The sequence below is a fragment of the Botrytis porri genome (assembly GCF_014898465.1).
Source record: "Botrytis porri strain MUCL 3234 chromosome Unknown BPOR_003, whole genome shotgun sequence".
Lineage (NCBI taxonomy): Eukaryota > Fungi > Ascomycota > Leotiomycetes > Helotiales > Sclerotiniaceae > Botrytis > Botrytis porri.
The window spans coordinates 47,305-62,033 of record NW_024066077.1 but is presented as its reverse complement, the minus strand read 5'-3'; the positions used below and the strand labels follow the sequence as shown (position 1 = coordinate 62,033).

Genomic DNA, 14,729 nt, shown 5'->3' with positions numbered 1-14,729 from the left:
CATAAAGTATTTATACAAGACATGAATCTCCTGTTTCTAGTTCTTCGAAACAGCACGAAACTCTTTGGCTGTATAAAAAACGCCTCGAATCCTGCCCATCGCTTACACACAACCTCTTCAATTCTGATCCTCCAACCACACCGCAGTTTTGTTCACCCGTCTTACATTCCTATCAAATCTTTACCTAAAAGGTGGCTGCATCCAGGGATTTACCCCTCACTCTGAATTCACTTAAAGAACGTGATAAAGAACCCCTTTTCACCATGTTATCAAAACCCGCTCCTCCTCTTCTCTCAATAAAAACAACATCTCTTGTACCCCCCACGAATCTCATAGCCGTTTCTACAAATACGTATAGTTCTGGTACTGGTATACAATCATCAAGTTCAGAATCCGCCACGACGTTATCGGCTATTTCAGCGGTTGCTAAATCGGCACTTCCGATTTCGAGAGCGGGATTGTCGAGGAAAGTATCGGGTTTGGCAACTATGGGGAAGGAGGAGGCGAAGGAATTTGATTATATTGTGATTGGGGGCGGAAGTGGTGGAAGTGGGACCGCGAGGAGAGCGGCGGGACCTAGGGAAAAAGGGGGGTGGGGGAAGAAGGTTTTGTTGGTGGAGGAGGGGAAAAGTGGTGGGACTTGTGTTAATGTTGGGTGAGTTTTTTGAGGGACCTTTTCTTGTGTTTGAGCAAGTTGGAATGTAATTTCATGGGTCTTATTTACGAAGATTTGGAGCAAGTTGAGTCAAGTGACTTGAGATTTTGCATCGACATTATCTCATGTAAAATCAAGATTAAATCGATAATAATTTTCACATCTAGTAGAGTTTGCTTGGTTTCTTGGATATCCGAGTATTTTCTTTATTCTACTCAATTTGAACAGGAAACGCTTCTTCATACCTTTTCAAGATATATTCTGTTCATGTACTTAGAACCACAACTCATATTCTACAAGTACTGATAACAACACAGCTGTATCCCCAAAAGACACACTTGGAATTTCTCTTCCATGGCTGAAGCCCTACGCGCTAGTCAACACTACGGCTATGAAACTCCTTCCAACATTCCCTTCAACTACGCCGCTGTCAAAGCCAAACGCGATGCCAAAATCGCTAGTTTAAACCGTGGTTACGAAACTAACTGGGCACGCGAGGGAATAACTCTCGTTCGTGGGGCCGCCAAATTCGTCGCTTCAAAAACCATTACTGTGGAATTGGAAGATGGAAGTGGTGTTGAAACGTTCAAATCTAAACATATCTGTGTAGCCACTGGTGGCAAACCTATTGTGCCGAAGATTCCTGGTGCCCATTTTGGTATCACTAGTGATGGATTCTTTGGACTTGAGGAATTGCCCAAGAAAATTGCGGTGGTGGGAGCAGGATATATAGCAGTTGAGATGGCGGGAATGTTGAATGCCATTGGAGGGATTGAAGTTCATTTGTTTATACGTGGAGAGAAGATATTGCGGAAATTCGATCCGATGGTTTCGGAGACGATGACGAGGACGTATGAGGAAGCGGGGGTTATCATTCATAGAGGATATAAGGGGTTTGCGAGAGTGGAGATGTGGAGTGGGAAGAAGAAGAGTGAGGAGAAGGTGTTGAATTTGAGGTGGGATGGGGATGATGGGAATGGATTGGTGGTTAATGAGGTGCTTTGGGCAGTGGGGAGAAGTCCAGAGACGGAGGGATTGGATTTAGGGGCTGTAGGGGTACTGACGGATGAGAAGGGGTATATTCGGGTGGATGAATTTCAGAACACAAATGTGGAGGGGATTTACGGTTTGGGAGATGTGACGGGTCAGATGGAACTTACACCTGGTATGTATCTCTTTTTTCATGCGTGGATGCAATGAAATGTAAAAGTGTCTAACGTGTCAAAAGTCGCCATAGCAGCTGGTCGACAGCTCTCCAACCGACTCTTCGGGCCCTCCCAATTTTCCCAATCCGCACTCTCCTACTCGCTCATCCCAACCGTCATTTTTGCGCACCCTGAAGTCGGTACTATCGGTCTTACAGAACCAGAAGCTCTACAGAAATACGGGGCTGGCAACCTCAAAATTTATCACACGAAGTTCGCAGCTATGTTCTATGATTTCTTTCCACCGGAAGAGAAGAAAGATATACCGACCGAGTTTAAAATCATCTGCGAGGGCGAGGAAGAGAAGATTGTGGGATTGCATTTGATAGGACTTGGGGTTGGAGAGATGTTGCAGGGATTTGCAGTGGCAGTTAAGATGGGGGCTAGGAAGAGAGATTTTGATGCTTGTGTGGCCATTCATCCAACGAGTGCGGAGGAGATTGTTACTATGAGGTAGAGATTGGTGAGGGAAAATGGAGGTGCTATGGTGACATGGAATGATGGGCATAACAGATCCATGGCTGGGTGGATGGGTGGGTGGATGCATGGATTGGAAAAGGTAACAGGTGGTCAATTGAACAAAGCAAATAGGAAAGGTACATTGTGAACGAAATTAGTGCAACGAAGTTCTGGTTATAGGAACTTGTTTATCATGATAATGAATTATAGACTGTTTTTCTTTTGAGCTTGAGCCTGCCATAGAGAAGTAACAAGTGAGAGAATATATAATCATACTGTATCCATAAGTGACAAATATCTAGACTGTATCTGGTAATGAAGATGTCTGGTCAGTCGCCCAAAAAGCTACTTTGAGGGTGAGCTAATTGCATTTTACCTCACAGTAGTGAATGTCCTGGTGAATGTACTTTTTGACTAGATTCGGCTCAGAAATCTCAATTTCTGAGCCATCCATATCACGTCAAATCTAAATGATATTTGTGGCAGGCAGATGCAATATAACATCAAACAATATCAGAGTGATTGCTTTATTTTCATTGAATTGTCCATCACAGCTTGTATAGCAATCAACGACATTTTGCATCATGCAGGCAATACATTGAAAGAATCTTCAACTTGAAGCTCAAACTTTTCAAAGCTTCTACTAACTACCTAGACAACTAAGGTTTTTGCTGAAGAACTATTGAGTGCAATACTGTTTGAATAGTAATAATCTAAAAGACTTAACCATGAATCTTCGATCCTGGGTGTAGGTAGATGAGGTTGGCAGGATGAACTAATCCGAGGGGTGACTCGAGTAAAAGGAGAGACGAGATCCGAAGCAAAGGTCTAATCATGATCAGTGATTAGACTGTGAAGGTGAAAACACATCTAAGGATAGATTACTTATTGGGTACATAGTAAAGAATCACAAACACTTCAGTAGGACTAGTGGTTGAGATTCCGTTGAAGAAAGAAATAATACTTATTTAATATCTATTTATCCCTTTAATAAACCACCCTTCTAGCCATATATATGCCATTTTAAGTATGAGTTTCAAGTGTACCTAGATAGATACCGCACTAGCTTATAGTTAAAGTTAAGGCCAGTGTGAGTTGCTTAGAATTGATCCATTGACAGTAAATAGTTCATCAAAGAACAATATTTACATTTCTTTGAGCCTTCTCAGGATGTAGATTTCCTCTCCTTTGAATGTTCGAAACAAAATCATCAGCCACATCTCGGATATGATTGGCTCACAATAATACATTCGTTGACTAACTGTATTAAGTTAATCCGCTATCCGGGAGCCTCATCAATCAGCTTTCTTTCGCGACAGATCAAAGGAACCTCCTCCTCACGAACCCCGTCCACCACCATCAACAACATTACGACAATTCGTGGAATCGCACCAAAAGACGTGGATTCCTCATTGCTGGTCTTTCTAAAGAGGAAGAAACTGTATACACTCTTTTATTGACAGTATCACCAGTTCGATCGAGTCGTTCGGTCGGATAAATCGAAAATTGTCCTTCAGGCCGAAGGCCTGGCCTCTCCCTCCCAGATCGCAATATCAACATCCTATCCATTTTGCACATAGACTTGCTTGTTTTTCAATACGGCTCCTTCTGCGAACTTACCGAGACTATATTTCCGAGATAAAATCGCGTCGCAACGTTTGGTACAGTAGTTGATCTCTATTTATACCGCTCCTTGCCACACTTACTTTTTGACCTTCAACCTTTACAACAATTTCTTAATAAATATCAACAACCGTCAGTATGGCGAACCTTAATTTTGCGCATTCAGATGCGCCTTTGCGAACTATTCAGGAGATACAATTTGGTCTCTTCTCTCCTGAAGAGATCAAAAATATGAGTGTCTGTCATATTTTGTACCCTGAGACCATGGATGAAAGTAAGATGAAGCCGAGAGAGCAAGGTCTCAATGATCCCCGACTCGGATCCATCGATAGACAATTTAAGTGTGCTACTTGTGATCAAAATATGTCGGAATGTCCTGGTCATTTTGGTCATATCGAATTGGCCAAACCTGTTTACCATCCTGGTTTCTTGAAAAAGACAAAGAAGCTTTTGGAAATGGTCTGCCACAACTGTGGTAAAGTTAAACTAGACAGGGTTAGTTTGCTACCTACTTGAGGTGGTTTGTTTCATGTGCCTTGATGCTAACATCAAAATATCAGAGCAATCCAGCTTACAAGGCAGCTGTCTCTATTCGTGATCCCAAGCGCAGATTCGAGGCCATATGGAAGCTCTGCAAGGTCAAGATGGTTTGTGATAGTGATGTACAGATGAACGAGGAAGAGTTCAACGGAGATCCAAAAGAAGCTGCAAAGAAATCGCATGGAGGATGTGGTAACATTCAGCCCGAAGTTCGTCACACTGCTCTGGCTCTGTGGGGTACATGGAAGGCACCTAAGGATGAAGATGGAGAGGCAGTACAACCTGATAAGAGACAAATTACTCCGGAAATGGCTCTGAACGTCTTTCGCAGCATGACTACTGCTGAAATTCAGGATGTCGGGTTGAACGCAGATTATGCTCGTCCTGAATGGATGATCATCACTGTTCTTCCAGTACCACCACCTCCCGTTCGACCCAGTATTTCCATGGATGGTACTGGTCAAGGTATGCGAGGAGAGGACGATTTGACTTACAAATTGGGTGATATCATTCGTGCCAATGGTAATGTCCGCCAAGCACAACAGGAAGGTTCGCCTCAGCACATTCTACAGGATTTTGAAACCTTGTTACAATATCACGTCGCAACTTACATGGACAACGATATTGCCGGTCAACCACCCGCTCTGCAAAAATCAGGTAGACCTGTCAAGTCCATTCGTGCTCGTCTCAAGGGTAAGGAAGGTCGTCTCCGTGGAAATTTGATGGGAAAGCGTGTCGACTTTTCTGCTCGTACTGTCATTACTGGTGATCCCAATCTTTCTCTTGATGAGGTTGGAGTTCCTCGCAGTATTGCCAGAATCTTGACATATCCGGAGACCGTTACACCATTGAATATCGATAAATTACATCAGCTCGTCAAGAATGGTCCAGATGAGCACCCTGGTGCAAAATATGTCATCAGATCTGATGGTACGCGTATTGATCTTCGCCATCACAAACGCGCGGGTGCAATCTCACTTGAGTATGGTTGGAAAGTTGAGAGACATATTGTTGATGGTGACTTCATTATCTTCAATCGTCAACCATCCTTGCACAAGGAGTCTATGATGGGTCACAGAGTTCGAGTCATGCCTTACTCCACTTTCCGTCTCAACTTGTCTGTTACTTCACCATATAACGCAGATTTCGATGGAGATGAAATGAACTTGCACGTTCCCCAAACTTACGAAACTCGTGCCGAAGTCATGAACCTCTGTATGGTACCACTGAACATTGTTTCGCCTCAGAGAAACGGTCCTCTCATGGGTATTGTTCAAGATACACTTGCTGGTGTTTACAAGATCTGCAGAAGAGATGTTTTCATTACAAAAGAACATTTGATGAACATTTTGTTGTGGGTTCCAGATTGGGACGGTGTCATTCCTCAGCCAGCTATTCTCAAGCCACGTCCTAGATGGACTGGAAAGCAAATTGTCAGTTTGATCATTCCTAAGATCGTGAACTCCTACAACGCCAGCAAGGACAAAGAACATCTGCATGCGCCATTGAACGATGACGGTTGTTTGATCCAAGAGGGACAGCTTATGTACGGTCTGATGGCTAAGAAGAACGTCGGAGCTTCTGGAAACGGTATTGTCCACATTGTTTTTAACGAGCAGGGTCCAGATGCTGCAATGGCTTTCTTCAACGGTTGTCAGCGAGTCATCAATTATTGGCTTCTTCACAATGGTTTCAGTATCGGTATTGGTGATACGATTCCCAACAAGGAGACAATCGAACAAATCGAAAAGGCTATTGCCAAACAGAAGGCTGAAGTCACAGAGCTTGTCGAGAAGGCTACCAGTAACGAACTTGAATCCCTTCCAGGTATGAACGTTCGTGAAACCTTCGAATCTCAAGTTTCCAAAGCTTTGAATGAGGCTCGTAACACAGCTGGTACAAAGACTGAGGATGGTTTGTTGGATATCAACAATGCTGTACAAATGGCCCGCTCTGGTTCCAAGGGTTCCACTATCAATATCTCTCAGATGTCTGCCCTTGTAGGACAACAATCTGTCGAAGGTAAACGTATTCCTTTCGGTTTCAAGTATCGTACTCTTCCGCATTTCACCAAGGACGATTATTCGCCAGAATCGAGAGGTTTTGTTGAGAATTCATATTTGAGAGGTCTCACTCCAACGGAGTTCTTCTTTCACGCCATGGCTGGTCGTGAAGGTTTGATCGATACCGCAGTCAAGACTGCTGAGACTGGATACATCCAACGTCGTCTTGTCAAAGCTCTTGAGGATGTCATGGCTAAATATGACGGTACTGTCCGTAACTCGCTCGGTGATATTGTTCAATTCGTCTATGGTGAGGATGGTCTCGACGGTGTCATTTTCGAGAACCAAAAGATGGATCATATCAACATCAGCAACAAGGCATTCAATGATCTCTTCAAACTTGAAGTTATGTCTGAGCGCATCTCAACCGATGTCTTGGAGCATGCGAACGAACTCTACGGTGATCTTGAGACTCAGCAACTGCTTGATACAGAGTTTGCTGCTCTTGAAGAGGACAGAAAACTCCTCAGAGACTTTGTACACTCCCGAACCAAGGAGAAGGATGACGACCACTTCCAACTTCCATTGAACATCATTCGAATTATTGACAGCGCAAAGAGATTGTTCAAGACAGATGATGGAAAGCGCAGTGACTTGCACCCTAGAGATGTCATTCCAAGAGTTCAACAGTTACTTGATCGCATGATCATCGTTCGTGGTACTGATGAACTTTCCGTTGAAGCTCAATATAATGCGACAATCTTCATCAAGGCTCAATTCAGATCTCGTCTTGCTTATAAACGCATTGCACTCGGTATGCATCTCAACAAGCTTGCGTTTGAACACATCCTTGGTGAACTTGAGAGTCGTTTCACTAGAGCTTTGGTCAACCCCGGTGAGATGGTTGGTGTGCTTGCTGCACAGTCTATTGGTGAACCAGCCACACAAATGACTTTGAATACCTTCCATTTCACTGGTATTTCGTCTAAGAACGTCACTCTTGGTGTCCCACGTCTCAAGGAAATTTTGAACATCGCTCCAAACATCAAGACACCGTCCATGATTGTTTATCAAGACGGTGCTAATGCCAATCAAGAAACTGCCAAGTTATTGCGTAGTGCTGTTGAGCATACTACCTTACGCTCCGTTACTTATGCTACCGAGATCTACCACGACCCCGACATTCAATCTACTACCATCGAGGACGATGTTGACATGGTTGAGTCTTACTTCATCATTCCTGAAGAGCATCACGATTCTCCAGATAACCAGTCCAGATGGCTCCTTCGTCTCATTCTCGATCGTCAAAAGATGTTGGATAAGGGATTGAAGGTCGATGATGTTGCTATCAAGATCAAGGAAAATTACCCCAAGGATTTGGCTGTCATCTTCAGTGACAACAATGCCGAGCAGCAGGTTATTCGTATTAGAATGATTAAGCAAAGCGATTCTAAGTACGATGATGATGACATCGAAGAAGATATCATGCTTAAGCGTCTTGAGGCACACATTCTTGATACTTTGACTCTTCGTGGTGTTCTAGGTATCGACAGAGCTTTCTTGAATAAAGATGTCAAGCTCTTCGAGAAGCCAGATGGTAGATTGGTTGCAAGCAGAGAGGACAAGGACTGTGAAGAATGGTACCTTGATACCAGTGGAACTTCGTTGAAAGACGTCTTGATTGTACCAGGAGTTGATCCTCGACGAACCTATTCCAATCATTTCATCCAGGTTTTCGAGGTCTTCGGTATTGAGGCTGCCAGATCCGCTTTGATGCGTGAATTGACCATGGTGTTGGCTTTCGATGGTTCTTATGTCAATCATCGCCATCTTGCCCTTCTCACTGACATTATGACTTCGCGTGGTCACTTGATGGCTATCACTCGTCACGGTATCAATCGCGCAGACACAGGAGCTTTGATGAGATGTTCTTTCGAAGAGACTGTTGAGATTTTGCTCGAAGCCGCTGCAGTAGGTGAATTGGACGACTGCCGTGGTATTTCTGAAAACGTTATGCTTGGTCAGCTTGCTCCTATGGGAACTGGAGAGATGGATGTGTTGCTCGATCCAAAGATGCTTGAAACTGTTATCTCTGACAACAGCCGAATGGGTCTCATGGCAGGAATCCCTGTTAAAGGCAGTGAAGGTGGTGCTGCAACTCCTTACGATGGTCAATCTCCACTCAATGAGGGTGGCTATCTCGGTACCCCCGACTATGGTGCTCAATTCTCACCTATTCAAAGTGCTGGTTCTGATACACCAAGCGGCTTTGCTACCGAGTATGGTGGCTTTGGTGGTGGCATGAGTCCTTATGCAGCTGGTTCTAGAAGCCCAGGTGGTGGTTATTCCCCAACCAGTCCTTTCAACGCATCTCCATCCTCGCCAAACTTTTCTCCTTCCAGTCCAGGTTACAGTCCAACTTCGCCAATGATGGGAGGTGGTGCAAGCCCTGGATATGCTGTTTCGCCTCGCTTCTCACCCGTTAGCCCTGCGTTTACGCCAACATCTCCTGCTTATAGCCCTACCAGTCCAAGTTTCGTGTCTCCGACTTCGCCTTCGTATAGTCCCACGTCACCAAACTACTCGCCAACCTCTCCTAACATCCATGGATCGCCAACTAGTCCTTCGTACAGTCCAACCTCCCCCTCCTATTCTCCGACATCTCCAAACTACAGCCCTACCAGTCCAAATTATGCTGCAAATAAAGTATCTCCAGGCTCAGGTCTTTCGCCAACCAGTCCTGTATACTCTCCAACCTCTCCAAATTGGAGCCCGTCTTCACCTCAACATCAAGGCAACAGCACTTCTCCAAAATATTCTCCAACCAGTCCTTCTTACTCTCCTACCTCTCCCCACTTTTCTCCATCGTAAGTCGAACCAATATCATTCGAATCAATACTAAGTGCTAATATAATATAGATCTCCTCGTGGTGGAAACAACTGATTTTCCTTTTCCTTCTTTGATGTATCAACATTACCTAAAAAAAGAATATGCATATGGTTTTCGGGAGTTCTGGGTCTATCTGCTCATAATTTTCAAGCTGAAGATTTGTTCATTAGCATTTGGGGTCTTTTCACATTCCTGCCATGGCGTTCATGGGAAGTCTTTCTTTTAAAGCCTAGTACCTGAATTTTGCTTTAGATTCTTTTTGCAGCCACCCAAAATTGTATTATGGCTAAAACTTCCAGGATGGGGTGGTGAATGCACGCACGCATGGGATATTTGAACATGAAATGAAATTTTTGAGCATGGAAGGGCTTTGATGGAAAAGAAGATGAGAATGGGTGAATGAAGAATGAAGAATGGATTGAGATAAACAAAGGAATGGATGAGATAAGATGATCTTAGATGTCTTGAATGCATTTATGAACAAATCAATTGATATTGTAAACTTCATGTCTTTATGTGTATGATTCCTGGATGTGATATTCATGTTTTGTGATTGAGTGGGTTGTGATGAATAAGTGAGCTATGATGTATTGTTTAAACACTATGTTCTGATTCCTCATATAATAAGTGTTTTTTGATAGAAGTTGGGTAGTGAAGATAAAAGGTAGAATACTCAATTGAATTGGTGTTCGCGTCGATTCCGATTTATGTACATTCAATCATTTTGAATGCGCGTGCAATGCTTCCGGATTTAATGAGATGGTGATGATAACAAAGCATGATTCTCGTTGAGATGTTCTCGTGCTCATGGAGCGTAAGTGAGATGCAACGTTTGGGAGTTGTGACTCAGAAATTAGAGTAGGTATTTTACTTGACTCATTGTGAAGTTTGATGTGTGTATGGGGAGGGCGGTAGTGATGGTGAGGTTATAGATGGGTGGAAGGTGGTGGATGGGGAGTAGAGGGGTTTGGAGGTGTGAGGTGTGGTGGTTGTTGGTTGTTGGTTGTTAGAAGGTGGTTGGAAGGTGTAGCTTCTTTAGGGGAGATATGTATGTATATACATAACCTACGGGGAGCATCTACTGCTAAAAGAGACGACGATCTTCGACTAGCTCTAGCATGGATATATACTGAGGGACCTTGAGTTTGCAGGACCTTTGCTTATTACCCGAATTATTGGCTGGGAAGTCTATCATTCTGCTTGAAGAATAGGTATGTTGATATTGGGGAGAAAACTTGTGGTTGAGTTAGGAAGAACAGAAATGGAGGTCAGGTCAGGGTAAAGAGTCTAGGTTTAGTATTTCCCAGATCGATAAATACAGAAATTCAAAGAAGACACTACTTATGGGCGGGAGAACTTGATTACGGGGTATAGAAGGGTAGTTGAACGAGCACCGCCTCTTCTAAATGAAAACATAGCACCAACGAGAAGAATTTATTAGGAGCACAGCTATTATTCTGTCCCAGATGCCACAGAATACCGTTCAGAACGGATGATGTCCTCATTCATCATATACAGCACATATTAAAACAATAGAAATGTTTTCAACCGCGGGAGGTCCATTGAGGCGACTCGATGATTCACAAGCGAGTATACTTACTAATTAGCTTCATTAGGAAACGAGAGATCGGATTTCGTGATTGATATTGATGATTAGGATGCGCATAGTATTCGCTACCCTAATGGCATGTAGAGTTTTGTGCCAGGTGCGGTATTACATTGAAGATTTGTGGAGGGTTGAGGGCGTTGGTTTATAGGATTGGTTTTGGCATAAGGGGTGTTCATTAGTTTAGGAGTTTTCTATTTGCCTTCATTCCTATTACCGGATAGAAGTAGATAAGTAGTGCTAACCCACAACAGCATATTTTGTATCAACAGCGACATGAAAATACATACGTATTTGAGCTGCATTCTTTACCATCGAGAAGTCACATACCTAGTTTTAGAACTTCCTGCAACAATCTCAACCAGCAATATATCACTGAGCAGCTATCACAATGACATTATTCGGTTCATCTAGGTATTCTCACATTCAGCTCAAACTCAAGTACAGCCACTCCATCAGCATCAGGAAATCTCCTTATATTTTCCAGAACTCCCCAGACCTGTCACAGCTAAAGATAAACCACACGGACAACTCTCTCCTATCTCGAGTCTCGAGTCTTCCGTCACAAGCACAAAGGCATTAACTACCTCCTAAGTACCTAGCACCATCTCATCACCATCCATCCCATCAACCGTAACCAACTCTCTCAAATTTCAACATACCACTTCTATATAACTCTGTTCACTCACCCCTCCCTTCATCAAAATAATGATTCCACATCCCACAATAAGTACCCTCCATAAAATCCAATACAAAACTTCACCTTGTCTTCTCAGCCAAGCTCTACGCTACCCAATTTACAATCGCGTATTCACTCTTTATTTCACTGCAAGATCGTCTACAACACGTGTTTTGAGCAAATTATCAATTCACTATTTGTGTTAATTTTACATATATAGGAGTTGATTTTCGAGGGCCGAATTTCTTTCACTTTTTTTCTTCTTCATTAAAATATCAAGGTTTTCGAAAGAGTATTTAAGATCACTTCCCTCTAGAATTATTTTACTCCTCTGAGTCTAAGTGTTGTTTTTCAGAGTTTGGATTGGTTTCGAGTCATATCTATCTTATTGATTACGATATTCATGAAAGCTTCAGACAATTCCTGCAAAATATCTGGAGACCGTGTTTTGCCTTGCGGGTTGTTACTTCGCAATTACTCGCGAGACAATCCCCCCTTTTCTAGGATCGCCTAGTGAAACCTCTCGAGATCAAAAGTTATCTACTATTTACCACCGGCGACTCCAATACGACTACCACAATAACAACAATAGTCTCCAAATATAAGAATGTCCACGGCACCAACAACCGCCAAAGGAATAGGTGGGCGCAAACTTAAGGCCTGGGAACTAGCCCTTCAAACTCCCGTCGATATCCACTCCAATATGTCCGACTTTCTCGCACACATTGAGAATGAACCACTTGGACCCAGTCTAGCCGCTATCGCAAACCAACTTACCCAAATGTACGAGGCGAATGATAACGATGCTCGACAATTCACTCACAATTTACAGAAAAGATTTCAGAAAGAATGTGATGGATATGATACTGATATAGCCAAATTCGTCGGAGACTTGGCTTTGGGATTGCAGAGTAGGATTGAGAGTCTGGATAAGACGATGCCGATTCCAGAAGACTGGCCAGGGCAGATGGAAGATGTGGGTTGCTTTTTCATATCTAATCTTTTGAACTGCCTAATGAAAGTGGTGACTGACTTTTCATTCCTTGATAGTGGCATAACAAACAACTATCGACGTTCCAACTAAAACTCAAGCAAAAGAAACAAAAAGTCACTGCAGCTCTCGGAAATCAAGACTCGGAAGCGAAGAAAAAGCGGACAGCAGTGTTTGCAGATCAAGAAAGAACACTCTTGAACCTATTTTGGGAGATCAAGAGATCTGTTGTATGCTTTCCCTCCCTCTCCCATTGTCAAACAAAATTCAAAACTAACATCGATCAGGATTCAAAAGAGCGAACTCTTGACGAAGTAGCTGGCACGTTGGCTCTTCAAACACCAATACGAACAACAGCTCCTCACAGTTTCTCCTCGGCTCGTACGATGTTACCATCTAGTCCTACGAGATTGATGACTACACCGAGTAGAGAGAGACCGATGGGTCCGGAGAGAACGCCATCGAATAAGAGACAGAGAACGGTGGATCATTATGATTTGACTGCTTCGCCTGAATCGCCGGAGCGGTATTAAGTTCTGAATGCGCGGAGTTGGGTTATGAGGTTGAGATTATCTGGGGTCATTTCTGCTTTACTGCGGTTAGGATTTGGTGGGGTTAGGGTTAAGAAAATGGGGAATCGGATCACTTGAGCTACCATTACTACTTGATACCACTTGCACCTTGGGGCTACCTGGTAACAATTAAATCGATGTGATTCTTTTGCTATTAGATGCTTCTGGTGATAGAAGATACATCAAGGACTTCATGTTAAAAATGGACTATTTAGGATTATGGTGGCTTCACCTTTCATGTCAAGATTCTATGGAAGCACACATATTCTTGAGCGTTACCATAGAAGGAAAATAAGAAAAGCGGGGATATGTCAAAGTTTCTAATAACACTGAAATGCAAAATCACTATTGTCTTTTACTTTTTGACCCACTAGGAAGAATTGCCTTAGAAACTTCAAGTAGCACGGAATTCTCGACCACGTTTGAATATGAACAGGAGATAGTATCAAAGTCTCGCTTTTGACGTAGGATAACAAATGACTGCAACTTAGCAGTAAATTAAGCAACCTCCTGTCCCTCACTCTAGAGCCGGAAGCCAAAGGAAAATGCATATACTGTATCGGGATATAAAAAAATGCTACCTCCTATGTATCACCACGCATACCTGCCTACTATAAAATGCCATATCAGAACATCTTTTCAGACTAACCGCGTTCTGCTCTGTTCCGTTCTCTCATTGTATTTGGTAGATGCTCGAGCTTGATTGAGAAATCGGGTTTGCCTGTCTAATTTGATTATTTCAGATGTTCTGTGGAGATTCTACCGTTGAATGAAGATTAGACCATATTGTCTTGGTAAACTCAGTCAAGTTTGATGTAGATGGTCTTATCGACGTTGTGAATTGAACGATGGTTTTCCATATTTGTGTAAATGAGCAAGTTGTCGATGAGAATGAAAGAGTCTCTATTTTCCATATATGTAGCAGAGTCCCAGTTCAAAGAAGTATTGATACATGAGTTAGTATGGCAATGGCTTGCTTCTATCTGTTGGTATTGCCATGTTGATGTATTGGAACTTACCAGGCTTGTTATTGCGGAACCCGAGTGGCAAGTGGTTTAGTATACTAGAGTTTGCTTAGGAATGCACTCATGTTGATGGAACAAAATGAATGAGTTCATGCCTGCTTCAACTGCTTCTTGGTTTCCCAATCCTGTACGGAATCCTCCCAGGAACTATGATGAATCCGTGATTTGGCACCAGAACTTCAAGTATCGCATGACAATATGAAACATGTAATAGTAATAGTAATCAAGAACTAGATGATTCGACGAATGATGTCCTGGCTTAACCATATGTCTTCTTGGGAATGTAGTAAGTGATAAGCTGGAAAACCATTGAGAATGAAAGTCACTATAATACAGCAAGTAACCTTGCAGTGCTTTCCATTTGATTCCAAAAGACAAAGTAATTCGATGATACAGCAGCCTCTTTCATGTCCACTGTTTGTGCCATCTTCAAAGCGGCGAAGCAATATTATGAATTCATCAGTTTGATATTGGATGGTGG

General features: G+C 42.9%; 3 protein-coding genes across 3 annotated transcripts; all 3 read left to right on the top strand.

Moving 5' to 3' along the window:
• Window positions 1-83: 83 nt before the first annotated feature.
• Window positions 84-2,546, top strand: EAF01_002112 (uncharacterized protein). The gene is made up of 3 exons (XM_038910362.1): window positions 84-655; window positions 973-1,820; window positions 1,884-2,546. Exons 1-3 carry the CDS (start codon window positions 264-266, stop codon window positions 2,315-2,317), a joined length of 1,674 nt encoding a protein of 557 aa, XP_038773284.1. The 5' UTR covers window positions 84-263; the 3' UTR covers window positions 2,318-2,546.
• A 1,534-nt stretch (window positions 2,547-4,080) lies between these two features.
• On the top strand, window positions 4,081-9,429 carry EAF01_002111 (DNA-directed RNA polymerase II subunit RPB1; the record flags this gene model as incomplete). The annotated part of the gene is made up of 3 exons (XM_038910361.1): window positions 4,081-4,437; window positions 4,503-9,352; window positions 9,405-9,429. 3 exons carry the CDS (start codon window positions 4,081-4,083, stop codon window positions 9,427-9,429), a joined length of 5,232 nt encoding a protein of 1,743 aa, XP_038773283.1.
• Window positions 9,430-12,267: 2,838 nt separating this feature from the next.
• EAF01_002110 (uncharacterized protein) lies at window positions 12,268-13,184 on the top strand (the record flags this gene model as incomplete). The annotated part of the gene is made up of 3 exons (XM_038910360.1): window positions 12,268-12,636; window positions 12,711-12,881; window positions 12,939-13,184. The coding sequence occupies 3 exons, from the start codon at window positions 12,268-12,270 to the stop codon at window positions 13,182-13,184; spliced, it is 786 nt and encodes a 261-aa protein (XP_038773282.1).
• Window positions 13,185-14,729: the final 1,545 nt, after the last annotated feature.

What these genes read in the sequence shown, in the direction of transcription:
- EAF01_002112 (XM_038910362.1), top strand. Translation starts at nt 264, where the DNA reads ATGTTATCAAAACCCGCTCCTCCTCTTCTCTCAATAAAAACAACATCT. An exon ending in GGGACTTGTGTTAATGTTGG is followed by an intron (nt 656 to 972) that starts GTGAGTTTTTTG and finishes ATAACAACACAG; the next exon opens with CTGTATCCCCAAAAGACACA. An exon ending in TCAGATGGAACTTACACCTG is followed by an intron (nt 1,821 to 1,883) that starts GTATGTATCTCT and finishes ACGTGTCAAAAG; the next exon opens with TCGCCATAGCAGCTGGTCGA.